The sequence below is a fragment of the Pogona vitticeps genome, chromosome 6, assembly GCF_051106095.1.
Source record: "Pogona vitticeps strain Pit_001003342236 chromosome 6, PviZW2.1, whole genome shotgun sequence".
NCBI classification, from domain to species: Eukaryota; Metazoa; Chordata; class Lepidosauria; order Squamata; family Agamidae; genus Pogona; species Pogona vitticeps.
The window spans coordinates 54,670,012-54,686,501 of record NC_135788.1 but is presented as its reverse complement, the minus strand read 5'-3'; the positions used below and the strand labels follow the sequence as shown (position 1 = coordinate 54,686,501).

Here is a 16,490-nt window from a genome sequence, read left to right as displayed (position 1 = left end):
CAAGTAAATAAGCATTGTGTTAGTTATTTACAACTCTGTAGTGAGTCAAAGAAAACATGAAAAATAGAAAAGTGTTCAAAACCTTACAAAAATACAAAAAGCCATTAAAAAGAATAACAACAGTTCCATTCCAGTAATTCATTAGTAAAAACAAAATAATCCAAGTAGGTTATAAAAAGTCTATAGTCCTCAGTGATTCTGTAGAACAAGAATCCTATACTAAAAAGAAAAATTCAGTAAAAGTCCCATTGTCCTTAGGAAAGAAAAATCCAGTAAATGTACCATTGTCCTTACAAAATTACAAGAGCATAGTCCACATGAAGTATTCCAGAAATAATAGTTCATAGAGAAGTAATCCATAGTCCTTAGGAAAAAGCCCATAAATCCAAGAGTAATCCAGTATAGTAAAGGTTAGTCCCGTGTGTCACGAATGAATGGAGAGTCGGTCTTGAATGACAATGTCCATAGGCAAAAAGTTCCTTTTTCAAGAGTAACTGGCAAGGGCTTATCGCACCTTCCCACGATGTCATCCAATCAGAGTTCGTTACTAGGCAAACAGTCCTGTTACACCACATGACTTCTTTCCCATACACACCAGATGTTATTTGGGTTTACTGTGGTTTCGCAAAAAGTCACAACAATTCCCATCTAATCACACCGAGTCCTGTTCTCAGGCTATCAGAATAACATTCTCTCTGCTCACCTAGAAAACAACCTGTTAGCATAGCCAAGATACTTTATACAAAGAAACAAGATGGAACCTCTCTTGATCATTTCTCAGTTACAAACCCCATATTCCTTACAAGACTTTAACTCAAAAACCCATCTCATCACAACAGTCAGTATAAAAATAAGAAAAAATAGACTCTCCATACATAAAGAAACCCATCCATGCTTCCTGCATTGTTGGGAGGTCAGGAAAGGAGAGAGAGAGACTAACAAACAAAGGAAGCAAAGGAAACAAACCAGAAGAGGGGAGGGCTAAACCAGAGGTGGAGAGAACTTTTCTAATAGGTTATTGGGTAAAAATGGGCATGAAGCTGTGATCTCACCACCTGTCATCTACCTCCTTTGACTTAACTTTGTCCAAAGAAGCAGTCATCACACTCAGTTCTTCTAATAAAACTGGTTTATTATTTAACATATCTTCATCAGTTTTTGAGATGTCTCCGGACTCACTATACATCTCTTCTCTGTTCTTCCCTTTTTACCCAAGCTTTGTACTCTTTCTTTTGCTTTCTCTCCTCTGTCTCCCACCAATAAGGTGGCTTTCTATACATCTGTCGTCTCCATTCCCTCTCAGTGTACTCACGGGTCACTTTGAATTCCACCCACTGTCCTGTCCAGGAGTCTTCTTGGATCAACTCTACAAGCTCCTCTTTTTCCTCTACTTTCTCCTCTTTTCCCCAACATGCTTTTACCTCACCCCTCTTCCCTCCCCTTTTTATCTTCCTCTTTTCCTGCCTGATTTGCAGTCTCTTCATTTATTTCTAATTTACTTAGTTCCCTTTCTTTAACTCCCATCTCTTGTTCTTTGTTTGATAGTCGGACGGTACACTCTCCTGATCCTGGTTGAGGTGACTCTTCACCTCACAGAAGCACTTCATGCTTGGTTGTCTTAAGTCACTGGTGCAGCACCTCTGGTGCTGCATGTTCCCCACCCTCAGCCAGCTCCCCCATTTACCAGCCAGTGTGTACTGCTCATTTCCACCCCATCATGTGATCTTCCAGTCCCAGCAGGAGTGTGGACTTCTCTTCTCAGCTTCCTCCAGCAGCTGCCCACTCAGATGAGGAGGCAGGCAGGGATTCCTGCAAGGATTCCCTACAACTTAAGATGCCTTGGCACAAAGTGCTTCATGCCCATCTCCATAACTGGGAAAGTAGTATCCCATTAGGTCCTTAAAAAGTCTCCCACTGATATGCAGTGTTAGAAAGCATGCAAGATTGTTATTATTTCAATATTCTCTTCATAAATTATTATGAATCTTATGCATGTTTATTATTTACTTTCTAAGTGCACATAACTGAGTGAATAAATGTTTCTGTGTGTCTTTTATATAGGACAAACAAAATGAAGTTTGTTACTTGCAGGACCATAAGGAAGAGTTGATAGAAGAGCTGGCTACCACCATTGTCCAGAAGGTATGACTAATAGGTTTCACTACTTGGTGAATTAATTAATTAATTAATTAATTAATTAATTAATTAATTAATTAATTAATTAATTAATTAATTAATTCTTTCTTTCTTTCTTTCTTTCTTTCTTTCTTTCTTTCTTTCTTTCTTTCTTTCTTATCATGCTGATAAAGCACTACTCTGGACAGCTAACAACAATGAAAAATAGTTACCCATCCACCAACCACAAGCATATAAATATAAAAACAGCAAGAACAAACAAGCAAACAAAACTTCAGAGGCAATGGCAAAGCAAATTCAACATCAAAATCATGGATCCACAAGAGTGTCAAAGGAGAAAAATATTCCTAAAGGCCTCTTTCAAAAAGCACAGATTTTACATGTTTTCTGAAGGTCAGGAAGGAGGGCACCTGGCATATATCAGGAGGCAGTGTGTTCCATAGCATTGCAGCCACCACCGAGAAGGCCCAATTCCTGCTGGTAGTTTTCCAGGCCTCTCTAGGGATGACTGCCCACAACCACAAAGCCTAGCTAAACCAGATAGCCCAGGTAGATTGCACACCATTACATTCTGCTAGCTGTGGGACTCCCTTATAAAGTGATTTGCATGCCGTAAATTATGACAGATATGAAAGTACAAAAGTCAGTAAGCAAACCTTTCTGAAGCATTTACAAAGTTCTTCCTCTTTGATAAAAATGGCTTCTAAAGATTGGTCTGAACCTTATCCCACCCAGACAGAAGTGGCACATTTTAAGGTTTTTCCTGCTATTCTGCCTAGCAGTGTGGGTTTTGTTTCTATTTCTGGCACAGTTTGGCGACAGTAGAAATACGCAGAGTTATTGAAGACAGTTACAAGTTCTTCTTTTGTTGCAAGACGGTTGTATTTACAAGTATTTACAGATATTTACAGGCAGGCATCTCAACAGCATGGCAGGAATTCTTTATACAATCGGGCATAATGCATTGCAGCAAGTGGTAGAGGAGGAAGAGAAAGACACAAAGACACAGTCCACTTATATACATGTACATGGCATTTTTAGTCCAATCAGAAGACAGATGACTTCATCCTTTGCACCTGGTCTTCTTCTGGTTTCAAGACATTGCATCATCTCCAGAGTGATTCAGCATTCTCACATCTGTGTACAATGGCAGCTCGTTAATGAAACACTTATACATGTTCAGACCTATAAAATTTCTATATTCTGACACCCCTCCTAATTTTTTATGCCTGAACATAACACATTCCCAACTCATTTATACATTTCTCATGCTTCTGTGTACATAAAGGCTTAGTCAGTATATCAGCTATGTTGTCTTCAGTTTGGCAATACTCTAACTCAATTAATTTCTCTCTTATTGCCTCTCTTACATTATGATATTTAATATCAACATGCTTACTTCTATTTTTCACTCTTTCTGTTTCAGCCATGTGTATACAGGTAGTGTTGTCTTCCATCACTTTTATTGCACCACTTGTTTCATTCAAGAACCATATATTTTCTAACTTTCATTTAAACACACATTTGTTACCTGTAACCTCTGTGTTCTGTATATAGCTTTGTTTCTGTAAACGCTTTGTGCTTCTCCATGGATTTCATTTCCTCATCCATGGCATCTAGCCATTTCCTCTTTTCAAAATTAGGAAGTTCCATAACCTCTTTGTAATTTCTGGATTCAACATATACATGACAGACTCTCACTCCACCCACTCCAAATCTTTTGGGTGGCACACCCTTGTTTGTCCTTTCAGACCTTCTAGGACCCTGTGTTTCTGGCTCTATCTCTGACTGGCTAATGTGTATTTCTTCATGTTCTTCGTGTTCTTCATGTTCTTCATCTGCAGAGGACTTCGTGTCTTGTTCATATGTTTCTGACTGTCTAAACTGAATTCTTCTTCTGTCATTTAATGGGATATATATTTGTGAATTAGCATGAACTTTATCCCAATTTTCTCCTTCATTGAAGCTAGCAGACCTGGATATCACAATGTTTCTGTTACCATCCACAAACCTATATGCTTTTGATCCAGGCTCATAATTTTAATTTTTTAATTTTAATTTTATTTAATTTATACCCCACCTATCTGATTGGTGAGGACCACTCTAGGCGGCGAACAACAGTAAAATGATACAATAACAATATAAATAAACAATTCTAATTAACAAAAACATTGCAATACGTTACACGAAATGCAAAACAAAACAGTAAAGAGGAAAGAGGGAGGTCAAGAGGAATGTGATGGAAAGGCCTGCCCAAACATCCATGTCTTCAACTGCTTCTTAAAGATACCCAGCGAGGGAGACCCGCGAATCTCAGGAGGGAGATTGCTCCAGAGGCGAGGAGCCACCGCCGAGAAGGCCTGACTTCTTGTCTTTTCCTTCCGGGCCTCCCTCAGCGTTAGGCTCCTCAGCCTCACCTCCTGGCTCGCACGAGTGACACAGGTAGATCTTGGTGGAAGTAGGCGTTCCGCCAAGTATCGAGGCCCTAAACTGTTTAGGGCTTTGTACTTGAGCATCAACACTTTGAAGTTGATGCGGAATCGGATGGGCAGCCAATGCAAAGCGGCCAGAGTGGGTGAAATATGTTGGTATTTTTTCACACCACTAAGTAATCTGGCCGCCGCATTCTGCACCACCTGTAGTTTCTGCAGCAGCCTCAAAGGTAGCCCCACGTAGAGCACATTACAGTGGTCTAATCTCGAGATTACGAGCGCATGCACCAAGATAGTGAGCGACCCCACATCAAGGTAGGACCGCAGCTGGGCTATCCGCCTTAGGTGAAAAAAGGCGGTACGGACCACCGACGCCACCTGGAATTCCATGGAGAGCGCTGGGTCCAGGTGGATCCCCAAGCTGCGAACCACATCCCTGGTGGGCAGAGTCACCCCGCCAAAAGAGAGGGAGTTTCCCAAATCCCCGGCTGTGGAAGCACCCCCCCTCAGCACCACCGTCTTGTCCGGGTTCAGCCTGAGCCCGTTCTCCTGCATCCATTGCAGTACAGCCCCCAGGCAGCGCTGAAGGGACAGAATGGCATCTCCTGCAGTTGGTAGAAAGGAGATGTAGAGCTGGGTGTCATCAGCGTACTGATGACACATGGCCCCACACCCCCTGATGACCCCTCCCAGCGGCCTCATATAGATGTTAAACAGCATTGGGGATATAATCGACCCCTGCGGAACCCCACAATTGAGAATCCACGGGGCTGAGACACTCTCCCCAAGCTGAACTCTCTGGGGACGGTCCTCCAAGAAGGAACGGAGCCAGGACAATGCCAGGCCACCTATTCCCAAATTGGAGAGCCTCCCCAGGAGGATACCGTGGTCAATGGTATCAAAGGCCGCTGAGATATTGAGGAGGACCAACAGAGACACTTTGCCCCTGTCAGCCTCCCTCAGTAGGTCATCACACAGGGTGACCAATGGCGTCTCTGTACCATGGCGCGGCCTGAGGCCCGACTGAAATGGATCCAGGGCGTCTGTTTCATGCAGGAGGGCTTGTAGCTGATCGGCCACCACCCTCTCGACAACCTTGCTAAGGAAAGAAACTTTGGTGACGGGCCTATAATTGCCAATTTCGTCCGCCGTCAAACTAGGTTTCTTCCTGATGGGCTTAATGAGTGTGTCCTTAAGGGCAGATGGAAATCTGCCCTCAATGAAAGACCCATTAATTATAGCCGTGGCCCATTCCGTTGTTAAGGGCCTGGCTGCTTTGATTAGCCAGGCCGGGCAAGGGTCCAAGGAGGAGGTGGTGGCACAACAGCGATTGTCGTAAAAGCATTCCTTAGAACTGCCTTTACACGAAACAAAGAGGGGTCTGGAATGATCCGTCCCTAGTGTCAGCAAAATCGGGTCCTGTAATTTTGCTCTAGGCGACTTCTCACTCTTTCGCCCAAGTCTGTTCCGATTTTAAATAAACAATCTGGAAGATCTGGAAGATCTCTTTTACTACTTTAGGACCCTAATTTGGTAGCGTAAACGCGGCCAGATCAAATAATATATTTTTAAAGTAGCCAATTTTACCATAGTAGCTGTGGTCTAAACAAGGAGCCAACTTACAGACAAATTGTCTTTTTATCTTTTATTAAACAAGATAGCATTCAAACAAATAATAACATCATTAATTATTTCCAATTAATTATTTCCAATACCCCCAGCCTTCACCACCAGATATTTCCTCTATAAAACGAAAACAAAAGACAGTCTAGCTATATCTTAAATTAACATTCTTACGCAGTCTCCAAATTAAAGTTCTGCCAGATGCATCTCTCTCCGTGTGTCGTCTCTGGCTGTCGTGCAAGCAAACTCTGTCCCTCATCTCCCTCCTTTCCTTTCTTAAATTAAGCCGTTATGTCCTTGTCCGTTGGAGTTTTGATAAGATAAGGGTCAACTTGTTCTTCTTGATTTTTTCTTCTGCTGGAAAAAGTACTGACCTTGTACAATTTTTTCTTCCTAATTAACACCTGGACATTAGTCAGCTTCTAGTTGTTTCGTTGCTGTTATGAAACAAAATCCATCTCTATTCTACTTTTACAATTTTCATAATCAAATTCATGACAGTGATCAAGCACCCTGGCCACAGTATCAGGCGTAACAGGCTGAAAGGAGTCAAGTATCACCAGGCAAGACAGAGCGCTGGACCTCTCTGCTCGACTCACTGTGTTCAAAAAAGGAGAGAGGTCCCGGCAGATGGCCTCCACTTTTGATTTTAAAAATGCTGCAAATTGGTCTGGCGAAAGACTAAGGGGAGGCCGATCACTCAGACCAACCCCGGATAGGTCGCGTACTATACGGAATAGCTCCGCCTGCTGGTTGGACGCTTTGCTTATCCGGTTAGCGAAGTATGCTCGACTGGCAGCCTTTACCTTGGCCAGGTAAAGGTTAGTAGCGACCTTGACAGCTATCCAATTCAAATCCGTCGGGTCCTTTCTCCATTTGCGCTCTTGCCGTCTCCTGGTCCGCTTCAATGCCCAGAGATCCTGGTTAAACCATGGCGCCGGGCAGTCTCTGCGGCAGAGAGGGCGTTTAGGAGCGATCATGTCTACAGCCCTAGCCGTGGCTGTGAACCAGCTGTCAACCAGAACCTCGACAGGAGAGCCAGCCAGGTCAGTCGTAACGCCTCTCATGGCTTCCTGGAATCCAACCGGATCCATTAGCCTTCGAGGGTGGACCATAACAATAGGTCCCTGCTCCCTGCAGGGGGGAAGAGCCATGTTGAGGGTGCATTTTATTAGTTGGTGATCCAACCATGACAAGGGTACCGACTCAAGGTTAGTCACCATCGGACCACTCTCGCTCCCATTTGTGGAAAAAACCAGGTCAAGTGTATGGCCACCCACGTGGGTGGGGCTGTTGACAAGTTGGGACATGTTCAAGAAGGCCATGGTCTCCAAGAACTCAAGAGCTGGCCTGGAAGTCTCTGCCCCTGCATGCACGTTGAAATCCCCCAGAACCAATAGGTTCGGGGAACCCAGCAGTGCCGCAGAGACAAAGTCCACCAGCTCCGGTAGGGAAATGGCTGGGTTGCGGGGAGCACGGTAGCCCAGCAAGATCCCAATACCATCCCTAGCCCCGATCGACACGTGGAGAGCCTCTAGACCCGGTTTTACCACTGAGGAGCACCTAGCAACCTCCAAGCTGGATTTATAAACAATGGCTACTCCCCCCGACCCTCCAGTCTACCCTGGTGTTAGACGGCATAACCGGGCGGACAGATGAATGCTAGGGGAGGACCCCCCTCTCCGCCAATCCATGTTTTGGTTATGCATGCCAGGTCTGCATCCTGCTCCAAGATAAGATCGTGAATTATTTGGGCCTTGTTGGATACAGACCTGGCATTCAACAACACCAGGCACAGAGTAGATGGCAGACTGGACTGGCTACCTTGATACTGGGGGTTGGACCCTGTCTCAGAACAATGAACAGCTTTTAAGCATCTGCCCATTGTTCTTCTGATATGAGCAGGGGTGGGGCCAACACCGTATCTCCCTCTACCCGTGACCACTGAGATGTTTTGGGGGCCCTCGCTGGGAGGGCAGGCCCTCCATTCCATGACCAAGGGGGGGAAAAGGAGGGGGAAGGGAAGAAAAAGAAATGAAAAGAGAAAAAGAAGGAAAAAGAAAAAACAAAGTAACTTAATATAAACAAATCAAGTAGTAATAAAAAACGTAATCATATACAGTGCAACAAATAAAATTGATACTGTATACATACATTAACCAATACTGTGTAATAATGATAACTTAGAAAAAAAGTTGCTAATTACAAAACGTACAGTAGCTATCCCCCACATGTGTCCCAGCACTGTCTTTCTCCCCTGCATAACCTTGTTCTAAAAGAAGCCAGGAGCAACACTGGTTTATGGTTTTCATCTAAGGGGTAGTGTCCCTGGATCTTGGTTGTTAATTCAGGGTTCACATTGTTGTCCATGTGCAGGATCAGAGACCTAGGGAACCAAGGTGGAAAGAGTTCTGTCCCTACTATTCTCGACCCTTGGGGATCGATTAAAAAGGCGTCCTTGTTGACTGAGAACCAGCCAGCAGGAAAAAGAGAGGCTGGGGGGAAGCGCCAACATGGCGCCGGTGCCCTGATGTTCCGGCGTTCCACCAACCTCGCGGCTCCCTCCAGCTCCTGCCACGGCGCTATGGTCTCCCGGTCCTGGCTGGGTCCAATCTCCACTCTCCAGCCACCCGTCGGGGGGGTCCCGCCAGCCACCAATCTCCAACCGCCAGGTCCCCCGCAGGAACCTCATTTTCTTTGTTTTAGCTTTGCCTTTTCTCCTTAGCTGTTTTGGTACATGTACCCATGCAGTACAACCAAATACCCTTAAGTGCTTTAACGAAGGTTCCTTACCAAACAACATAAAATATGGGGTCTGATCTATGGCAGATGACCAAATTCTGTTAATTAAAAAATTTGCAGTTTTCAGAGCCTCCGCCCAGTACCCATGATGCATCTCTGCATCCATTAACAGTGCATCCTTCATTTCCTGGAGCACCCCATTTCTCCTTTCAGCCACACCATTTTGAAATGGACTATATGGGCTGTTTTTTCTGTGTCTGATTCTTGTGCATTCTAGCCACCTTTGAAATTGTGTGTTCATGAACTCTGAACCTCTATCAGACTGCAATTGCGCCACCTGGTGGCCAAAGCGTCGTTCAATTGGTTTCACCCAATTTTTAAATGTCTGAAAGAACTCTGTTTTTGATTTTAGTGTAAAACAGTATGAAAAGCGTGTATAATCATCAATTATCACCAGTGCAAATTTTGCCCCTCCTAATGAGGGTGGAAATGGTTCTATCAAGTCAGCATGTACCAACTCAAAAGGTCTGCTTGACTCTCTGAGACTCTGTGTCCCTTTTGGAGCCACATGCGTTTTGCATTGTTTACAAACTTGGCAGTCCAAGTAATTTTTACAATCCTTTATGTTTACACCTCTAGCAATGTTCTCCATTCTCTGCACAGTTTTAAAGTTCACATGACCCAGTCTTCTGTGTAATAAGTGTATGCAACTGTTATGTTGGGGCTCATTCTTATGCTCATTCTTATGCACCATGTGTGTGTCTCTATGTGTTCTGCTTTTTAACACATACAAATTATCCTCTTGCTTTGCTCTTGCAACTACTCTGTTGTTTTTCTTAATTATGCATTCCTCTTTTTCAAATATCACACAAAATCCCTGTCTGTCAAGGGCTGAGACACTTAAAATATGATAGTCAGTTGTGGGTACCAGTAAAACGTTACTTATCTCTTGCTTCAGACTGGGAACATACACTTTCCCTTGTGCTTCAACGTCTGCTTTCTGTCCATTTGCCAGCGTCACGCTCCTCAGCTCCATGTTTCCTAAAAAACAAAACATCTCTCTATCATTAGTAAGGTGATTTACAGCTCCACTATCAACCACACAGGTGTGTTTGCAACCTTGGACGCCTTATCTCTTGTTTTGTTAACAACAGAAATTCCTCTCCTGCTGCTTTCTGCAGAGCGTCTGTAATTTGCTGCTTCTGGTTCTCTTCTGTTTGGAAACGTCTCTCCTCTCAAACAATCTTGTTTCTCTTCACAGTCTTTCAAAAGATGATTCCTTGATCCACATTGAAAACAGGCTTTAATCATCATGGCACGCCCACGCTGCTCTCGGTCTGTAGCTGGCGTCCTTCTTCTCATGCTGCCGTCTGGAATCTGTCTCCGTCTCTCCCGGTCAGCTCCCACGTGGCTTCCTTCAGCAGTTTGGGATCTCTCCTTCCAGCGTTCCTGCTGCTGCAAAATTCTACTTGTAACATACTCAAGAGACAGTTGTGTGTCAAGCAGACTTTCCAAACTTGTAATCAGCATATTATATTCAGGAGATAAACTGCTGAAAATCACAAAGACCTTCTGTTCCTCTGAAAAATGAACATTCATTAACTGCAGTTCATTGAACAGTCCCTTAATGGTTTGTAGATGCTTGGAGGCACTCTCCCCAGACTGCATCTGGCACGTATAGAGCCTTCTGGTTAGGGAAATCTTCGAGCCTGCTGTTTCTCTCAAGTAAATACCTCTCAATCTGTCCCAGACTGCCTTGGCTGTGGTCAGTCCTTGTACATTTATTTATTTATTTATTTATTTATTTATTTATTTATTTATTTATTTATTTATTTATTTATTTATTTATTTATTTATTTATTTATTCAATTTTTACCCCTCCCCTCTAGACAACGTCTACTCGGGGCGGCTTACAAAAATTAAAACACATTAAAACAATGTAGAAAAATAACTAGCATAATGCAATTATTATAATTAATACTATCCAAGATGGCAACATTAAGAACCAGAAAAAAGGGGGGGAAAGAACTTAGGTGACTGGGGGGAAGGCCTGTCTGAATAACCATGTTTTTAGTTGGTTTTTGAACACACCCAGCGAGGGTGCCAGCCGAATTTCAGTGGGAAGTGTGTTCCACAGCCGAGGGGCAACCGCCGAGAAGGCCCGGTTTCTTGTTTTCTCCTTCCGGGCCTCCCTTGGCGTCAGTCCCCTCAGTCATCCCTGCTGGCTATGTCGGGTGACTCGGGTAGATCTGGGTGGGAGGAGGCGATCTGCCAAATATTGAGGTCCCAAACCGTTTAGGGCTTTATATGTAATCATTAATACTTTGAAGTCAATGCGGAAACAAATAGGTAACTGTGGCAGCCTCCTCATACGTCACAGAGGGGACGCCACTTCACACTTTCTTTCTCTTAACATGCTGCCACCAACCACACACATATATCTGACTCTTCAGACAAAGGTATGGATTTTAAAAATAAAAATTATTGTTTATTGGTACAACTTAATATATAATAAATCAATATATGAACTGAATATGTCAATCAATAAAATAAAGAATCCCTTCAGTCACTCTATCACTCAGACCTTATCTATCACAGAACTTCACAACATACATGCCCTAACTCCAACTCTATCTTCTCATCCTAGCTAATCTCCCACACATCATTCACTCCCCCCTTATATACATAGCTCCACCTCCTGGAGTCCCACCTCCTGCCCTGCTATAGGCAGATGAGCTCCAGCATAACATTGATAGGCAGGTGACGTCATCGCAGCCGTCACATACCTCCCCCCTTAATAAGTTGTTTTGCACTGAAAAGCTATAGTGCTTTTCAGCTCAAAACAACAGCAGGTAAATTATATCAATAACCACAACATTTCAATAACAATCATAAACATAGCACATTTCTATGCATACACATACCTACCAATAATACTGACTTTCAAATAATAAATGCACATATAATAAGGCATTGAACAATATACTCAACATTTCAATACATATCATAACTGTTTACATTTAGATATACTTTAAGAGTCCATATCAATTCATCCGTTGTCTTCCGGTCTTCTGGATAAGGCGTCAGCAACACAGTTCATAGTCCCTCTGACCACCTTAACCTCGAAGTCATAGTCCTGCAAGAGAAGTGCCCACCTCATCAGCTTACTGTTCTGGGCTTTCATTGTCCTTAGCCACATTAGAGGTGAGTGATCAGTGCACAAATAAAATGTCGACCCCAGATGTAGGCTTTCAATTTCTTAATCGCGAAAACGATGGCCCAACACTCCTTCTCGATGGTAGACATATTCTTTTCACTTGGTTGCAGCTTCTTGCTTAAGTAGGACACAGGATGTTGGTCTCCGTCGTCATCTTGTTGACACAGCACCGCTCCAACACCGGCATTGGATGCGTCGGTATAGATGATGAATTCTCTGCTGAAGTCAGGAGCATGCAGCACAGGATGGTTGGTTAAAGCTTCTTTCAGCTGACCAAACGCCACCTCGCAGTCTTGTGACCAGGAAACACTGTCACTGCTCCTTTTCTTCGTCAGCTCCGATAATGGTGCAGCAATCTCACTAAAGCAGGGTATAAATTTTCTATAGTACCCTACCAGACCTAAAAAGGATCTTACTTTCTTTTTAGTATTGGGTCTGGGCCATTTAAGGATTGCATCTATCTTGGCCTCTAGGGGTTTGATAAGGCCTCCCCCAACTCTATGACCTAAGTATTTCATCTCAGGGCTTCCTAGCTGACACTTACTGGCTTTGACTGTTAACCCAGCATCCTTTAACCTTTGTAAAACTATTTCTAAATGACATAGGTGATCCAGCCAGGTGTTGCTAAAGATCCCTATATCATCGATATAAGCCACAGTAAATGCACTGAGCCCTTGCAAAGTTTTGTCCATGAGCCTTTGAAATGTAGCTGGTGAATTTCGTAGGCCTAAACTGAGGACCCGGAACTCAAACAGACCAAATGGACTACAAAATGCGGTTTTCTCTTGGTCCCTAGGATCGATTCTTACTTGCCAGAAACCCTTAGTTAGATCCAGACAAGATATGAACCTGCAACCTCCAATAGTTTCAATTAGGTCATCAAGCCTGGGCATAGGATAAGCATCAGGTTTAGTTACTGCATTTAACTTTCTGTAGTCTACGCAGAACCTGACACTACCATCCGGCTTGTCCACTAAAACTACAGGGGCTGACCAAGCGCTAGAAGAGGGTACAATAATTTGATCTTTCAGCATTTCGTCAAGCTCTTTGCGAACTTTCTCAACATAAGGACTTGTTACTCTATACGGAGTGACAGACTCAGGGGAAGCATTCTCTGTGTCAATCCTGTGTAGCACTCCCTTGGCAACACCAGGTTTGTTTGAGAACACTTCTTGATATTTTGTAACTAGTGTTCTAAGATTGCTGTTCACTGGATAGAGCAGGGCTGATCTGCACATCTTGTGGATTGAACTTTTGTTAACCCCTCCCTTCCCAAAAGGGTAACTCATATTCCTCTTTATCAGCAGCTTTCATAGCAAACAGCACATGCTTCGTTTCTCTATAATAAGGCTTAAGGAAATTGACATGAACGACCCTACTGCCTAAACTTTCATCGTCCTCAATAATATAATTGAGGTCACTCATTTTCTGAATTACTCTATATGGTCCATTCCATCTAAGTTGTAATTTGTTCCCCTTAATGGGTCTCAGCATGAGAACCTCATCTCCAGGGTTGAACTGACGTTCTCTTGCTCTTTTGTCGTACCACTGTTTCTGTTTGGCCTTTTTAGTTGTTAAATTCTCAACAGCCAAATCCATATTTCTTTTGAGGCAGTTCATTAATGAATCAATATACAGTAAGTTACTACATTTTGGGGATCATCTTCAATACACTGTTCCCTGTGAGTTATTGGTCCCATAAATGAGATCAAAAACCATGAAACAGGAAAATCCAGGCTTCCTTCACTCCCGACTTAAGTTAACTGCTTGAGTCAACACAGTTTCCGGGACATGAACTCTTGGCAAACCTGCATTTAAGGCTGTTTCGATTTTACTAAAAAGAAACCACTTAATACCGTATCTTTACTGTTCAATGACTCAATTTTGGTAACGTAAGCCAAATTTATTATCTATAGGGAAACTGTTCTGTTCAAAGGACTAGAAAGGCCAATTATTAAACAACATGAGTTTATTTAAGTGAACAAAGAAAACATTTCTCTGCAGTTTCATTTCTAAGCAACAGCATAACGTTTCAGCACCTTCTATAAAAATTAACTATTAAACAAAAACAAAATCTAAACTATAAACTAAGGTAAACAAACGATATTCTTACGCAGTCCATATTGTTAAATCAGGTTCCTTCGTCTGGATCAAAGAAATTCGACGCCATGTTTTCAGATACCCAAAACTCTCTTCTTCCTTCTCTCTCTCAGAGTTACTTTTTTTTCCCAACCTCTTGTAAATTTCTCCAACCTGCCCCTTCCTGACATATTCAACCAATCACGAAGGCAAGAATTAGCATAGGGTACGCCCTACTTTCCCACCAACACCAAAGAATTGTTTATCATTCAGGTTAGAGATATTTTGACTCTGCCGTGTTTTTCTCTCAAGCTGCAGCGATAAGGTTAGCGAATAAAGCTGAAAATAACTACTAGTAATTTTCCAGAACTTAGCCTGTGTCAGACTCAAAATGGATTCCTCTATGGTTAAGACATGACTACATAACCCATCTCTAATTAGAAAAATACACTTCATCACACCCAATTTTGCTTGATTAAATCCAGCGGTCCCTTCACATGTCTCCCAAATAATAGCTCAAAAGGACTGAAACCAGTACTTTCCTGTGGGACTGATCTGTATGCATATAAGAGTAGTTGTAACTTTTGGTCCCAATTATTTGGATTCTCATGTACATAAGCTCTGATCATCCTGATAAGGGTCCCATTAAATCTTTCTGTTAACCCATTACATTCTGGATGATAAGAAGTTTCTAGGTGTTTGATTCCACAAATTTGCCATAACCTTTTCATAAGTTTGGATGTAAAAGAGGTTCCTAAGTCTGTGATTATCTCAGAAGGGAAACCCATCCTACTCATATAATTTACCAAAGCCTCTGCTACAGTCTGGGTCTCTATGTTTCGTAAAGGAATCGCCTCAGGGTATCTAGTGGCATGGTCCACAATGGTTAAAATAAATCTGTTCCCTCGCTTAGTGACTGTGGGCAATGGTCCTATAATATCTACCCCTAACCATTTAAAAGGCATAGATATTATGGGTAAAGGACAAAGCTTTGTTTTAGTTTTGTCCCAGTTATGACCCTGTTTCTGCCATGCATCACATCTCTGGCAGAAACTTCTAATATGTTTTCCCATATCAGGCCAATAAAAATTTTGGGCTATCCTCTGTTTGGTCTTATTTATCCCCAAATGAGCTGAGAAAATGTCTGCATGTCCCTTTTCTAGAATCAGAGGATGATATTTATCAGGAACAACAAACTGACTTTTAATCTCAGGCCCTCCTTTTGAAATATTAATCAGTTTTTCTTTGTAGAGCATCCCACACTTTACAATGAAACGTTCAGGACATTCAAGTGATAATTCTTTGTCATCCACCTTTTCAAAACAGATTTTTAAAGTGGGGTCTGCTAACTGTTCCTTGGCAAATACATTTTTCTGAGGTATTTCTAAAGAAAATGCCTCAGCTTGGGGTATATTTTCCTCTTGTTCTTGAGAGTCAGTACCATTACTAGCTTCACTTTGTTCAGATTGTGATCGAGTAATCACAAAGGCACTCTTGACATGCTTTATTAAGTCAGTACCAATAAGAACAGGTGTAGGAATTTGAGAAGAAACCCCATGTAGCAACCCCAGACCTACTGGAGTATCCCACCCTGTAGTTATGCTGCCACCAACCATTCGCTCTACCAAGTCACGCAGACCAGGAATGGATTTTAATAAACAAGAAAACAAGGTTTATTGAAAAAACAAACAGGGTAAATAAAAGGATCAGGTAAATAGGATACTGGAACTTGGTATAGTCCCAATCATACACATACAACAGATTGGTTCCCACGGAACACTTTAAGGTAACGCACAGACCCTGAACTTATCCGTTCTGGCTACCTAGATAGAAACCTGAACCTATCAGGTATGTACTATCTGACGAACAGTTGTACACAGTCTGACCCACAGACTCCAACTCCACTTCTCCACGTCAGCTCCCCTACGATGGATTTCCCCCAAATATATATACAGTACAGCTCCTCCCCCCTGATGTCCCGCCTTCCACTCCCCATAGGATGGAACTTTCCCTCCAAACCCATGACAGACAGGTACCATCAGTGCTGTATGTGACACCTCCCCCCTTTATAAGTTGTTTTGCGGGGGAAAAGCTAAAGTGCTTTTCTCCAAAAAAAAAACAACCAGGATCAAAACACATAAACAGTTATACATTATAATACAATCCCATAACCCATACTTACTCACTCTAGGTCAAACATATCACTTATGCATTTATACATTAATATTTGCAATACATTAAGTTACCTTTATTAATACAAA

The 16,490-nt window shown here is 42.6% G+C and overlaps 1 protein-coding gene across 8 annotated transcripts in view; it reads left to right on the top strand.

Annotated features, from left to right (window-relative positions):
- MYRIP (myosin VIIA and Rab interacting protein) overlaps nt 1-16,490 on the top strand; it is a 444,899-nt gene that overhangs the window by 323,587 nt on the left and 104,822 nt on the right. For all 8 annotated transcript variants that reach the window (XM_073003547.2, XM_078377395.1, XM_073003545.2 and 5 more), the window contains one exon: nt 2,062-2,142. In XM_073003547.2, the coding sequence (XP_072859648.2) occupies nt 2,062-2,142 (81 nt within the window). The remainder of the gene's footprint in view (nt 1-2,061; nt 2,143-16,490) is intronic.